At 39.0% G+C, this 13746-nt stretch overlaps 1 protein-coding gene across 4 annotated transcripts in view; it reads left to right on the top strand.

Moving 5' to 3' along the window:
- Positions 1-7143: 7143 nt before the first annotated feature.
- Positions 7144-13746, top strand: part of LOC143890009 (uncharacterized) — a 52211-nt gene continuing 45608 nt past the window's right edge. For 3 of the 4 annotated variants that reach the window (XR_013255099.1, XM_077394490.1, XM_077394489.1), the window contains exons 1-2: positions 7144-7343; positions 13592-13659. Coding sequence is in view for 3 of the 4 variants with exons in the window: in XM_077394490.1 (XP_077250605.1) it covers positions 7226-7343; positions 13592-13659 (186 nt within the window). In the remaining variant the exon portion in view is untranslated. The remainder of the gene's footprint in view (positions 7344-13591; positions 13660-13746) is intronic. The other variant, XM_077394488.1, reaches the window with a different exon arrangement.

Below are 13746 nucleotides of genomic sequence, written 5' to 3'. Positions count from 1 at the left end.
GGTATAAAATGTGGTTCCCTAATGGTTTCAGACTATAAAATGTGGTTCCCTAGTGGTTCCGGGGTAGAAAATGTGGTTAGAATAAATGGATCCCATAAGATGATCTGAACCATTAGGATTATAGAGGGTTAGAATGAATGGATCCCATAAAAATAGCCTTAATAAATCAGAGGGTTATGATCATCCTGTAGAGAAGATTTTATGGCACTACATGAAAGGGCCTAGCAAGTAAATGGTTTAGATCACTGAAATAAGCAGGCCCCACTATATTTTTTCCCTAAGATCCTCCACCGTCTATCTAACTATAATATGGAATTTGGTAGGGACTTTCGCATGAACATGATCATACAATTGAAGAGGCTATTCTCAAAAAGCATCATCACCATTGCTAGCTCATCATCATTTCGAATGTCATACAACAAGATTTGATATGGATTCTTGGAACCACTATTTAACCTCCTCGGAACCACTAAATTGTGGTTCCGAGGCCTACGTAATGGTTCCAATAGGTTTAAAACACAAATGATACATCCATTATGACTTTTACAACCACTAAAATACTATTATAACATCCAAACACAAGTAGGACTCTTGGAACCACAATTCAGAGTGTTGGAGCTACTATGTAACCTCTTAGAACCACTTAATTGTGGTTCCAAGGCCTATGTAATGGTTCCAATATGTTCCAAGCACCAATGATACAGTCATTATCCCTTTTGAAGACCAATAAAGTAGTATAATGTACCAACCACTTGGGAACCATAATTTATAGTCTTGGAACCACTATTTAACCACTAAATAGTGGTTCCGATGCTAACTTAATGGTTCCAATAGGTTTAAACACCAATGATAAAGCCATGATGACTTTTAAAACCACTAAAATATTATTATAATGTACCAAACACAAGTTAGACTCTTGGAACCACAATTTAGAGTGTTGGAACCACTATGTAACCTCTCGGAACCACTAAATTGTGGTTCCAAGGCCTATGTAATGGTTCCAATATGTTCCAAACACCAATGATACAGTCATTATCCATTCAAAAACCAATAAAGTAGTATTACAATTTACCAACCACCTGGGAATCATTATTTACAGTCTTGGAACCACTATTTAACCACTACATAGTGATTCTGAGGCCTACTTAATGGTTCCAATAGGTTTAAACACCAATAATAGAGCCATGATGACTTTTAAAACCACTAAAATACTATCTTGAACCTATTGGAAACATAATATAGTGGTTCTGAGGTGTTATACCCCGGAACCACATTGATAGGTACCACATCTTATACCCCGGAACCACTAGGGAACCACATCTTATACCCCGGAACCACTAGGGAACCACATTTTATACCTCGAAACCACTAGGGAACCACATCTTATACCTCGGAACCACTAAGGAACCACATTTTATACCACAGAACCACTAGGGAACCACATTTTATACCTCGAAACCACTAGGGAATCACATTTTATACCCCGGAATCACTAGGGAACCACATCTTATACTCTGGAACCACTAGGGAAGCACATCTTATACCCCGGAACCACTAGGGAACCACATCTTATACCCCGGAACCACTCAGGAACCACATCTTATACTCTGGAACCACTAGGGAACCACATTGTATACCTCGGAACCACTAGGGAACCATATCTTATACCCCGAAACCACTAGGGAACCACATCTTATACCCGAGAACCACTAGGGAACCACATTTTATACCCCAGAACTGCTAGAGAACCACATCTTATACCCCCGAAACCCTTAGGGAACCACAGCTTATACCCCAGAACCACTAGGGAACCATAGCTTATACCTTAGAACCACTAGGGAACCACATTTTATACCTCAGAAACACTAGGCAACCACAACTGATACCCCGGAACCACTAGGGAACCACATTTTATACCTCGGAACCACTAGGGAACCACATTTTATACCTCGGAACCACTAGGGAACCACATCTTATACCCCGGAACCACTAGGGAACGGCAGCAAGGGCTGCACATGGTTCGGTCCGGTTTGGTTTAAGGGAATTTCTTAAACCGAACCGATCCCATCGGTTTGGATTTTTTCTAAACCGTAACCGAACCGATTGGCAGTTGAACCGAACCAACGGTTCGGTTCACGGTTTATTTGTATTTTACCTATAAGTAATGGGCAGTCATAAATAGAAAAAGACATAATGGATTAATATTGGACGAACCGTTTGATTTTGGGGATAATGGACAACTTTGGACCATTTGATTTTGGGGATAATGGACGAACCGTTTGAAGTTTGAAGTTGAACGGCAAAAAATACTAAAAAGAGATATCTGAACCGGTTCGATTCGGTTTTCATATCAATTGCCGGTTCGGTTCGGTTTTGCGGATTAATATTTTCTGAACTGTGAACCGAACCGATTGGATCGGTTTTGTGAAAATCATAACCATGACCGAACCGGTAGATATAAAAACCGAACCGGACCAAACCGAATGGCCCGGTTCAGTTCGGTTTTTCGGTTTGAGCAGTTTTGTTGTGCAGCCCTAACCGTAGCTTATACCTCGGAACCACTAGGGAACCACATCTTATACCTCGGAACCACTAGGGAACCACACCTTATACCCCGGAACCACTAGGAAACCACAGCTTATACCTCAGAACTACTAGGGAACCACATTTTATACCTCGGAACCACTAGGGAGCCACTTCTTATACCCCGGAACCACTAGGGAACCACAACTTATACCCCGGAACCACTAAGGAACCACATCTTATACCCCAGAACCACTAGGGAACCACATTTTATACCCCAGAACCATTAGGGAACCACATCTTATACCCCGAAACCACTATGCTCTTTTTGGTTACCTTTTTTTGAGAAAAATACCAGGGAATGTTATTCTACTGATTTGCTTAAACCTGTTTGGTTTGGAATTTAGCAAAAATGGGGAGTTTGACCACTGGGGTTGTCGGGCCCTTGTCTGCTGACGTGGAACCCTCTAAACTCTCTCAACACATTTCTCCAAAATGAAGAAAAAATGGGAGAAATTCTTGGGCAAATCTTATCTTTTGAGTTTTATTTAGACCTGACAATTACAGGTCACTGAGCCTGGACCCGTGCCAGGCCCGTACGGGCCGGGTCGACCCATAGGTCACCCGGATTTTTGTTGTATTTTTTAAGATTTTTTTTGTATAGGAATTTGCTAGCCACCTTCGCCGAGGCCACTTGTTGGCTTGTGGCCCATCCTTTGATGCAAAGATTGGCAGAAGTAACATGGGTGCAAAGGTGGCTAGCAAAAACATAATAGCAAAAAATAGTAATCATTTCGGATTTGTGGCAGAAGTTCTAAGTTTTAAATGAAAAAATATGAAAAAATGGAAGCAAAGTAGTAAAATTATGAAAAAAATAACAAAAGGATGTACTAACATATGACAATTACCGAACTACAAAGTCCGACTGCCTTCCGTCGGAAGTCCGAACAAACCTTTAGACTTTCGAATGGAACCAGTAATATGGTTACGTATACTGGCTCCCATTCGGAAGTTCGAAGTTTTGTTCGGACTTCCGACGGAAGCCAGTAGAATAGGGATAATTCCAAGGGTTTTTATCTTCAAATTGAGTAATAATTCCAAGGATAATAGGGATATACGTTGTGATCTTAGTGTCATGCAGGCAACCATAAATTGAAGCTTGGTTTTGATGTTTTAGAATCCAAAAATGCAAAGAAAATGGATTTATCTTGAAAATGGGGAAAACAACAAAATTCAGTTTCAAACTCAAAATCCATTTTCTTTGCATTTTGTAAAACTGCTTCGATAAGTTTATCATGAATAAACCCTCGTGAATACGAAACCCTGTTGTAAATAGCAACCTACAAAATCCTTCCGTGGAGTTTTCCACGTTAGAAAAGCCTTGAGGAAGAAGAAGGTGGTAGGTGAGAAGGTAATAAGTGCATAGGATAGGTGCAAAAAGGTGGAGAGAAAAAAGAGGTAGGAGGGGTATATTTGTCCTAAAAGCCATCTTCTCTCACCTGACAGTACCTTTCAAATCACTGCCCTTTATTCACAATTTAGACAAAACTTTGCATATTTTTAATAATATTTCCTTAATCATATTAATAATACACAATAATCTATAATAAATGAATAATTTAATTAATTAATAACTCGCATCCAATAGGAGTTATTTGGCTTCAATTTTGTTCTCAAAATTTTTTCTTACAGTCTCTTGTTAACTTTTAACAAAGACGTGCATATATATATATACACATATATCAATACACATAAATATATTTAATTAATAAATATCCACATTGATCTAACGGATCATATCCATCCGTGCAATTACATAAAATGCGGAACCCCGATCTGTTTGGATGTTACCTGGTCATTCAAGTTATGAGTGGGATCTTTACAAGTATCCAACGGTCGATCCTGTAGAACCCTATGGTGGGCCCCACTGCGATCTCGCTCTATAGTTAAGCTACGCTCGCATTAGGTCAGTGGCCTTCATCGAGATGTAACCCTGAATATGACCGTCAGATCATCTTACCCTTAGACACATCTTGTATGTGCAAGTCATTTCTTCTTGACTACATCTACTGAGTTGAGTCATACTAGGGGTGGACACCTCTTACCCCCTTGCCCCACTCTTGGTATACCATTTTGGTTTAACGGTGTTTGGCCTCCAAATGCATTTGTAAAATCCTTTGTAAACTTTTTAATGTTTCATAAAATATTTCGATAAACCTTTTATCAAATCTGCCTGGCCAGGCTATTTAATAGGCCTACCACTCTAAAAAAAATCATAGATGTCAATCCCTAAATTTTAGGGCAAAGTATCCCCATGTTGAGTATCACTATTGGTCTTGAGGGTTTTACTCTAGGATATAGCTCTATCTGAATGTGACTCTAAACTAGAATCACTATGCGATAGACTAAGACCCTAGAATGGGCCGACAAACCAATAAGATCCCTCAGGTCTAAGGACATGTGAAGGTTCCTTGTCTGGAAGAACAACTTTACACTCTCTTGTCCACAAGTTGTTCTTTGTTTGATCCGGTTCAGTTGCGTGATCCAATCGTCGCACCACTCTTCTTGCTTAAGGTCTACTATCTAGATGACCGAGATAAGTCATCTCACGACACGCGCATGTGGGCAAGACTGGTGTTGGTTGTATACAGAAAGAGATGTTTAGTCTCTTTCCTAACCAAGAACTATTAAGGCTTGCATAGAATCGAGATGCCATATCTGCCTACTCCCTTGGATCTGTGAATCCTTTGAGCATGGCATTTCTACTATGCTACCTAAGGACGAACATGTGTCCTAAAATAAGCACATCACACACATTCATTAATATAATTATGAATTTATGTCATGAAATAAAGCTTTACTGATTACTTAATGTCATTCTAATGGCTTTTCAGGGCATATACTCTAACACGTATATCTTTTGATTGCGCCCGAGAAAGGCAGACCTGTGTTTTGGCTCGGACCCGAGGGCTTTCCCCTCCTCGTTAATCCGACCTTGCAGGGTTTGGTGGCCCGAAATTGACTTGGCTTCGCCAAAAGGACTCATCTCTAGAAGCCCGGCTCGCGAGGTTGCAAGGGGTAATGGATGTCTTCTCATTCGATTTGAAGAGTGCAACCGATTTGATTTGAAGAGTGCAACCGATTGGTTTCCTCTCCTCATATTATTTTCGATATTCCAAAACCTCATTGATCGATCCTTTGCATCCAGTGTGGTATTGGCCACTACGGTTGGGCTCGCAAGCGATGCTAAGCAAGGACTTCCCTTCCCCCTCCAGTGGAAATATAGGCCCTCGAGCCAAATTTCTTTACCGAGTTCCTAATCGCTAGCTTTCACTCTTACCAAAGCTCCATTCGAACTCAATCTCGCAAAAGATGGCAGCAAATTATTTGAAAAAGTTAGTGATTCACTTAATAAAAAAAGGACATACTTGTTGTGCAATTAGTTCAGACCATGGTTTGAAATTTAGGTTTCGGCATATATTTCGGACCTAGCCGAAACTGAAATTTCTGTCGAAACCCCGAAATTTCGGCTGAAATTAGGTACATACGCGCGAAATGTCGGTTTTTGGGGCCAAAATTTCGGCTGAAATTTTGTAAAGGAATAAAAAATTAATATTTTCTTTGGAATTTTGCCGAAATTACCGAAATTTCTGAAATTCGGTAGGTTTCGGTAATTTCGGATTTTGGTCGAAATTTAAAACCATCGTTCAGACAGCACAGCATGGTGCTCCTCCAGTCTATTTTGTGTTGTAGCACGACAAATGAACGGTTTGGATCACCCCATAAAGTCGGCCCAACTGTACTTTTGTGAAAAATACTGGACTTCATGCGCACATGTACCATTTAAAAACTCGCCATAGCTACATCTACGTCACATAACTCACATTCGAAATAATTTCGGACCTTCAGATACGGACAAAAATAGGATACTTACTTGTGCCTAAATCCTGTCCCCGTTCGGATCCTTTGGATCCATTGGACCGTCTATGTCCATTTGACACCTCTACTTAGGGTTGCAATAGGGTCGGGTTTTTCAAAACCCTAGCCCAACCCTGGATCCCATTATCTCGGCCCTGACCCTGAGTCAGGGCCGAAAAACCTCAACCCATTGCCCACCCTACAGGGCTCAGCACGGCCGTGGCCCGCCCTGACTGGCCCTGATTGGGCCGGGCCAGGCCGAGCTGGCCCTGATTGACCCTAGTGCAGATACCTATTAAGAGTGCCAAAAATAAAGCAACTACATATCATAAAAAACAAAATGATCAATAAATAGAGAAAGGAAACAAAATAAGACTATGAATTCAACAATATGATGGGCAACAGAGACAATCAATTAATAATAGTAATCTAAAGAAACATCATTCCAAGATAATAGAAAACATTAGCAAAATAAACATGCACAAATGGTTCAATTCTATAATAGAAAACTTAGGGTTGGGTTGGGCCGACCTGAGGTATTAACCCTAAACCCGACCCGACCGACCCTGACTCAAGGCCTAGAAAATGAACCCTAACCCGCCCTCAGGGTTGGAAAATCTCGCCCAGACTCTATTCGGGCTCAGGTGGGTCCGGGCTGACAGGGCCAAACTTTCACCCCTACGGCTCTACTTCTACTAGCAAGTGCAAATTTTGTTCCCTATAAAATCCCCGCTCTAATGCTCAAAATCGGAGCCCTAAAACCTTCCATCTCCTTTCTTCTTCCATGGAGAAAGTGAGTTGTTCTTCATCAGCTGCTCATTTCACGGTCTTTATAGACAGCAATTTGGAGACCCATCTCTGCATGATCATCTCGGATGCAGATACCGTCGGTGATCTTAAAAGTAACAAAAAAATGCCTTTATTTCTTTGATCTTCTGTTTGTTTTTCGTATGTGGGTTTTGGTTTATATTTCTTTTCTTTATGACAAGTCTGATTATACCCTTTTTGTTGTGGCAACTATTTCTTGCTTGTTCGAGGTTTTAGGGTATACATTATGGTTTGTTCCATATTTTCTAAGATTCACTTTTGGCTTGTAATTAATGCATTGTTTTTCGACTATCCAGTTGATGCAGTTGTATCGAAAATGATGTGTGAAGTGACCTAGAATTGCAAGAAATGATGTAAATGTTCAAGTATAAATGATTAAATAATACCAACTCTAACAGCTTAAGCTTTTGGAGCAATTGGTTGTCTCATATGGTATCAGACCTGCTGCCTCACGGCTGGTCCTGGGTTCTTAACCCAATAACTCCTTGATATTAAAAATCCATGTGTATGGCCAACCCAAAAGAGGGCACAAAGCCACGTGTACTGCCAACCCCAAAAAAGAGGGGCCATATGTGAGGGGAGTGTTGAAGTATAAAGGGCCGTTTGGATACACGGATTTAGAATCCAGGTTTTTAGCTTGAAAACAGTGTAAAAGAGTGTTCACAATCAAGCTGCTGCATGCTCTCGTGGCAGCGTTTCTTGGATTTTAACTAAGAAAACCAGGTTTTAGAAATCTCTCCCGCATCCAAAGATTTCTAAAACCTTGAAACATGGGATGATCTGCTGCTCTCTTGCTGACGAAAAGAAGGGCGAAAAGTTAGAAAATGACTGCTGGTCCCCTTCTTCTCTTGTCTCTCATCAACAATTTTGAAGAAATCACGGGTTCTAAAATCCGAGTATCCAAACGGCCGCTAAATGATTAATTACCACAAACTCTAATGCTCTGTTTGGTTGCTCATTTTTTGGGGGATTGTAGTAGTTTCAAATGCTTGAGATCTTCCAATGATCTTCCCAAAGCATGTTTGGTTGTCATTTAGACCTTTGACCACTAGACAACTTCTAGACATCATTATTGCCTTTTATCCTAGCTGGCGCCTAAGTGGCGGAGATGTTCCCCCCATAATCTTCTCCCCAAATTTCACCATTTTGATGGAATTTGAGGAGAAGATCTCAAGAAGTTCTTGTCTTATTCTCTTTTCCCCCTTTCCCTCTCTTTCACCCTTCATTTTGGTAATGGCACCCTACATCTTCCGCTAATCTTCTCGCGGATTGCTGCGTAACCAAACACCACCGTACCAATATTCCACATTTCTTCTCCCAATACATGCTTGTCTTCTCCCCTTTGACCACTTCTTCTACTAATCTCCCACCGAACTTCAAGGAACCAAACAAAGCATACGAGCTTAAGCTTTTGGAATAATTGGTTGTTTGACAGTAAAATCCTGTAGGATGGCGTGTTTCAGAAAATATATGACTTTTCTAACAAGAGAATTACAATGCTTGATGGATTCTACATGAAAAAACTTGCCCATACATCAGGTTGAAAAGATCTTTTAACATGGATGGTTATGTGACATACATTAAGTGCGGTTACCGAATGTCATAATAAACAAAAAACTATCAGATCCACTGAATAAGAAAGTATCGAAGACTTGAAGGTGGGTTGCAGGAGCTACATTAACATTTAGCTGGTGCTATCTCATCTTGGTACCTATTCTAAATTAGCTCTACTGCTTATTTATTGAAAGCATAATTCAATTCCATGTCCAGAAAGCATTGTTGGTCAATCTTGATTGGCGACAATAAAAATAATTACTCATGGAATTTAGTTTGCCAAATGTTTGCCTCCTGCCATGTACGAGATATAATTTTAGATGAAAGTGATGCCAGCAAAACTTTATACAAATGAGATACAAAATTAAATGAAACAAAAATAGGAATGAGATGCTGATTACAAGACCTTTTACCTTTCAAAACAATTATAGGGACATTCGAAGGAATACGATCAATCTCAGGATCCTCATACGTGGATTTAAGCTGATTCATGGGTTGAGTTAAATCCCTTACTTTTCTTCTTGTATTAATCTGTAGTGGTTGCTTAGGAACAATATGAAGTTCTGAATTTTCATCTGAAGAAGCAATTACCAAATTAGGTAACAGAGGAGGAGAAAATGTAGGTACAAAATCTAGTACATGATTACCAGAGCAAGAGATGTAAGGATTTTCCTCAAAAGAAGATGACACACACAACCATATTTTTTCTTCAAAATTTGATTATAAGGCAATATCCTTTTCGAGTACAAGAGTCCCATAAATACACATTCAACTGCATGAGGATCCAACTTATCTAAACCGGGACCCAGAGAATGAACAAACCATACACAACCAAAAAGTTTAGGAGGGAGAGAAACAACGGAATGTTTGGAAATGGTAAGGAATACGATGTTAGCGTAAAGCTAGGGTTTGAAATTGGGTACAGATCGAAGTAGGGTTAGGGTTTAGGGATTTAAGATGGGATGGGATTGGGATGTAGGGTATTGTTTCGAATGGGAGTTAATGGAAAATAGGCTTTTTGGATGAGGGTTTGAAATTAATGGAAATATAGTCTTTTGGTAAGAGGGTTTGAATGGCAAAGACCAGCGACTGACTTCTTGTCAAAGTGAGCTTTTCGGCCGTATGTATGATTCTGAAATAATAAGCCCGGACGTAGCCACCCCCGCGTGGTGAAGCGGGTAACCAAAGTCACGATCAGGATTAGGGTTTTTAGAGTATGATATTCGAATGTAGGGAATATGGTTTCGGGAGAGAAATTTGAATGGTAGAAATTATGGTTTTGTATCAGATTCAAAGTCCAAGATGCAACATATTACAGTGGAAAAAGACAACAAAGATCCAAGATTCAACAACTCCGATAGAGGGGAACAAAAGTCTAAGGTCTCAGATCCGATAGCTGAAGGGAAAACCAAAAGACATGAGAATATGGAATGGAGATAGTAGAGTTTGTTCAAAGAAACAGGTCTGGTACTTGAAGGGCATAGTGATATGAGAGTTTGTAAATGCCGTAGGGCCATCATTTGGATGATGTTATGATGATGAATGAATGAAAAAACTTCTTGCTTCGCAAATCACAGAGAACTTTTCTTCGAGGATTTTGGTATGAAACTTTTCTTCGAGGGATTTTGGTATGAAATTTCTATCTTCTTCTTTTCTCCAAAGAACCTTTCTTTGAGGGATTTTGGTATGATGCCCATGGTGTGGTGCCCTAGAATTTCTATCAACTCTTTTTTCTATCTAATTGTATTCCTCATCTTTTCTCTACTTTACTCTGTTTTTTTGAATGGTGGCAAAATTTCATTAATAAGGAAAGACCAAGGTGGTCAAACCGAAAGAGATACAGAAGCAAGCATACATAAAGAAAAACATATAAAGATAAGGAAGAAAGCTTAAGGGGGAAGATAATCAAACATCTCAAAGCCCTCCTTGAGGACTCCCAATCTCGCTAATTGATCCGCCACAGAATTGCCAGACCACCTGATATGAATGAAAGTGATCGAAGAGCTTCCCACTATATCCCGAATCTCATAAAAAAACTGTGCAAATCTCCAAGGAGGAACAAGAGAGCCTCGCAACCACCGAATGACATTGAGAGTCTCTCCCCACAATCACTCGATCCAAGAAGCCTTTGTCTAAGCATTTTATCCACTGATGAACAACACGAACCTGCGCCTCGTTCGCATCTGAGACCTCTATTGGCCCTGCAAAAGCCCAGATGACCTCTCTACTCTTATCTCTCATAACTCCTCCAATGCCTGCCGGCCCGGGATTACGTGTACTAGATCCATCAAAATTAACCTTAAGGCAATCATGAGGGGGAGGATCCCATCCTTGTTTTGATCTACTTTCTCTATGTTAAAAACTTGAAATCCCATTTGTAGTTGAAATCCCATTTGTAACTGAGTTTTAAAGATTCAAAAGTTCCTATGTCCTTTTCAAAAAAAGGAAAAAAAGTTCCCATGGGATATTGTTTTAGAGTTAATGCGTTAAAGATTCAAGCAATTCAATCTCAAATGCAGTGAAATATGAATGGTAGAAATTAAGGTTTTTTTTATCAGAATCAAAGTCCAAGATGCAACGTCTTATAGTGGAAAAGACAACAAAGATCCAAGATGCAACAACACCAATAGAGGGAATGAAAGTCTAAGGTCTCATATCTAATAGCTGAAGGGAAAACCAAAAGACACGAGAATAGGGAATATAGATAGGAGAGTTTGTCCAAAGACACATGTCCGATAGTTAAAGGGAATAGAGATATGAGTGTTTGTAAATTCCCTAAGGCCATCATTTGGATGATGTTATGATGAATGAATGAATGAAAAAATTTCTTGCTTTGCAAATCACAAAGAACTTTTCTTTGAGGGATATTGGTGTGATGCCCGTGCTATCGTGCCCTTGAAGCTTCTCCTTTTCTATCTAATGGTTCCTCATCTTTTCTCTACTTTACTCTCTGTTGGAAACTTGAAATCCCATTTGTAGCTAAGTTTAAAAGATACAAAAGTTTCTGTGGGATATAAGGATATTGTTTTAGAGTGAAAATGTGTTAAAGATTCAAGTGATTCAATCTGACCTCGAACCATATGCTTGATTTGATCAATCTCAATCACTGGATTTATATATGAACTTGATCACAAATCCAACATACCAATAATAATAATTTTTATTTTGGACTCAAATGCTTGATATTATCTTTGATTTCAACGGTGAGATTTGATTATGTTTGTGAAAATACATCCGAACTATAGTTCACTCGAATGTTATTTGGTTTTGTTCTAGTTAAATTGTTTGGATCTCCATTCTCCTCTCTTGTTCTGTATCATTTTTGGTGTCAAAGCTACATGAATTAGTTTTCTTCCCTATTGGTCCTGCATCCCCATTTGTGGCAAAAAAATGGGGTTCATTTTTTCAATTTGCCTTATTCATAGGATGATGGGTAGAAAATAGCCATGATAATTAGAAGTGTTGGAAGGCTGTGTCCTTGGATTTTGGAACACATCCTAGATGAAATTCGAGATTTCTATCTCATGATTAAAGTTGTCTTTGCTTCATTCTATGCTCATGGAAAATTAGTTAGTGGTTTCCTTGGCTAAAGAAGGTATAGGTCTTTCAGTTTTATGAATTGGGCAACCTCTGCCCATTTTCATAATTTCTTTTGTTCATTTCTGCAACAAAGGTGTCTTCATTTAAAATATTGATGAACTTTACTCAACTACCCGTTGTCTTTAAAGATGCCCTTGTTATGCCAAAACACCCGCATCTAGTTTACTATGATTTGCAACAATGAACCTGTCTTTGTAGAAAACCAAGGTGGTATTGGTTCTTTTGGGGCGTCAAAGTCAAATATGGTACCATGTGTTTTTTGGAGGTCTATTGGATGAAGTTTTTAATTGTACTTGTTGGTGGTATAATGAGAATTCTCTTCTTTCTGATTGTTGTACAAACTGGTTCAGTCTGAACATCTTTGAATGAGTACAAGTAGCAAAAAAGGGAAGAAGAGAATCACAAAAGAGGCCTTTTTGCCTGAATGGATGAAGTCAACATGGCGTTGTACTAATTTGAGAAAGTGGGCCACAAGTGACTATTTGCTATGCCATTGAGAAAGAGGATACCTTTTTCACGTTCGTGAATTATCATGATTCTAATTTGGCTTTTGGTCCTGTCTTAGAAGGCTTTGCAAAACCAAAAATCATAAAACATCATGTCCTATTAGGGAAGTACATGCTATCTTTTATTCTAGAAAAGTTCCTAGGTCTTAGGAAGAGGTGTTTTGGTTGTCATTGGTAATCTGATAAGATTTGACGGTGGTATCGAATAATTGGAAACAAGATTTGTGGTCGTTTGAATTGATTTACACAGGATTCTGGTGTAATTTTCTGCAGTTTATCCTGCACGACTTTAACTATTGGAGTGTTTATCAGTTCATTTTCTTGTATTGACTGAACTTCACCAATTTGTGACTTATATCTGCTGTTTTTACTTGATTTCTTTTCTAGACTGTTATTGTTTTTCTGAATTTCACTTTGTTAGGAAAACTGACACAGCTTACTGTTATTTATATTTATGAGTTCTTTCTCTGCATTTGTTCAATGCTTAAAATCCTTTTTTATCACTTTTTAATCTTAGTTTTATACTAACGTATTTGATTTCTATTCCAAGGGATTTATATATTTACACTTTGTCCTCTATCATTAAAATATAATTGTCAATTTTTTCTTTATTGAATTAATGATATTTTGCTAACTGTCATGATTTTGATTTTGTTGTTCAGGGAAAATAGAGATTGAACACCCTTGTTGCTTTCCTGACATTGGCAAGATCAACATTCATGCACTGAAGGTATTCCTAAGGGTTTGTTTGGTTGTCTTACTTGTGTCCCTGCCATGGTTAACAAAACTTTGTTTTAAAACACCGGTTTTTTAGGAA

The sequence above is a fragment of the Tasmannia lanceolata genome, unplaced genomic scaffold (assembly GCF_043159265.1).
Source record: "Tasmannia lanceolata isolate RefF3 unplaced genomic scaffold, GAP_Taslan_0.1 ptg000013l, whole genome shotgun sequence".
Taxonomy (NCBI): Eukaryota; Viridiplantae; Streptophyta; class Magnoliopsida; order Canellales; family Winteraceae; genus Tasmannia; species Tasmannia lanceolata.
Note: the sequence above shows the minus strand (reverse complement) of the source record. Positions and strands in the feature narration are given on the sequence as shown.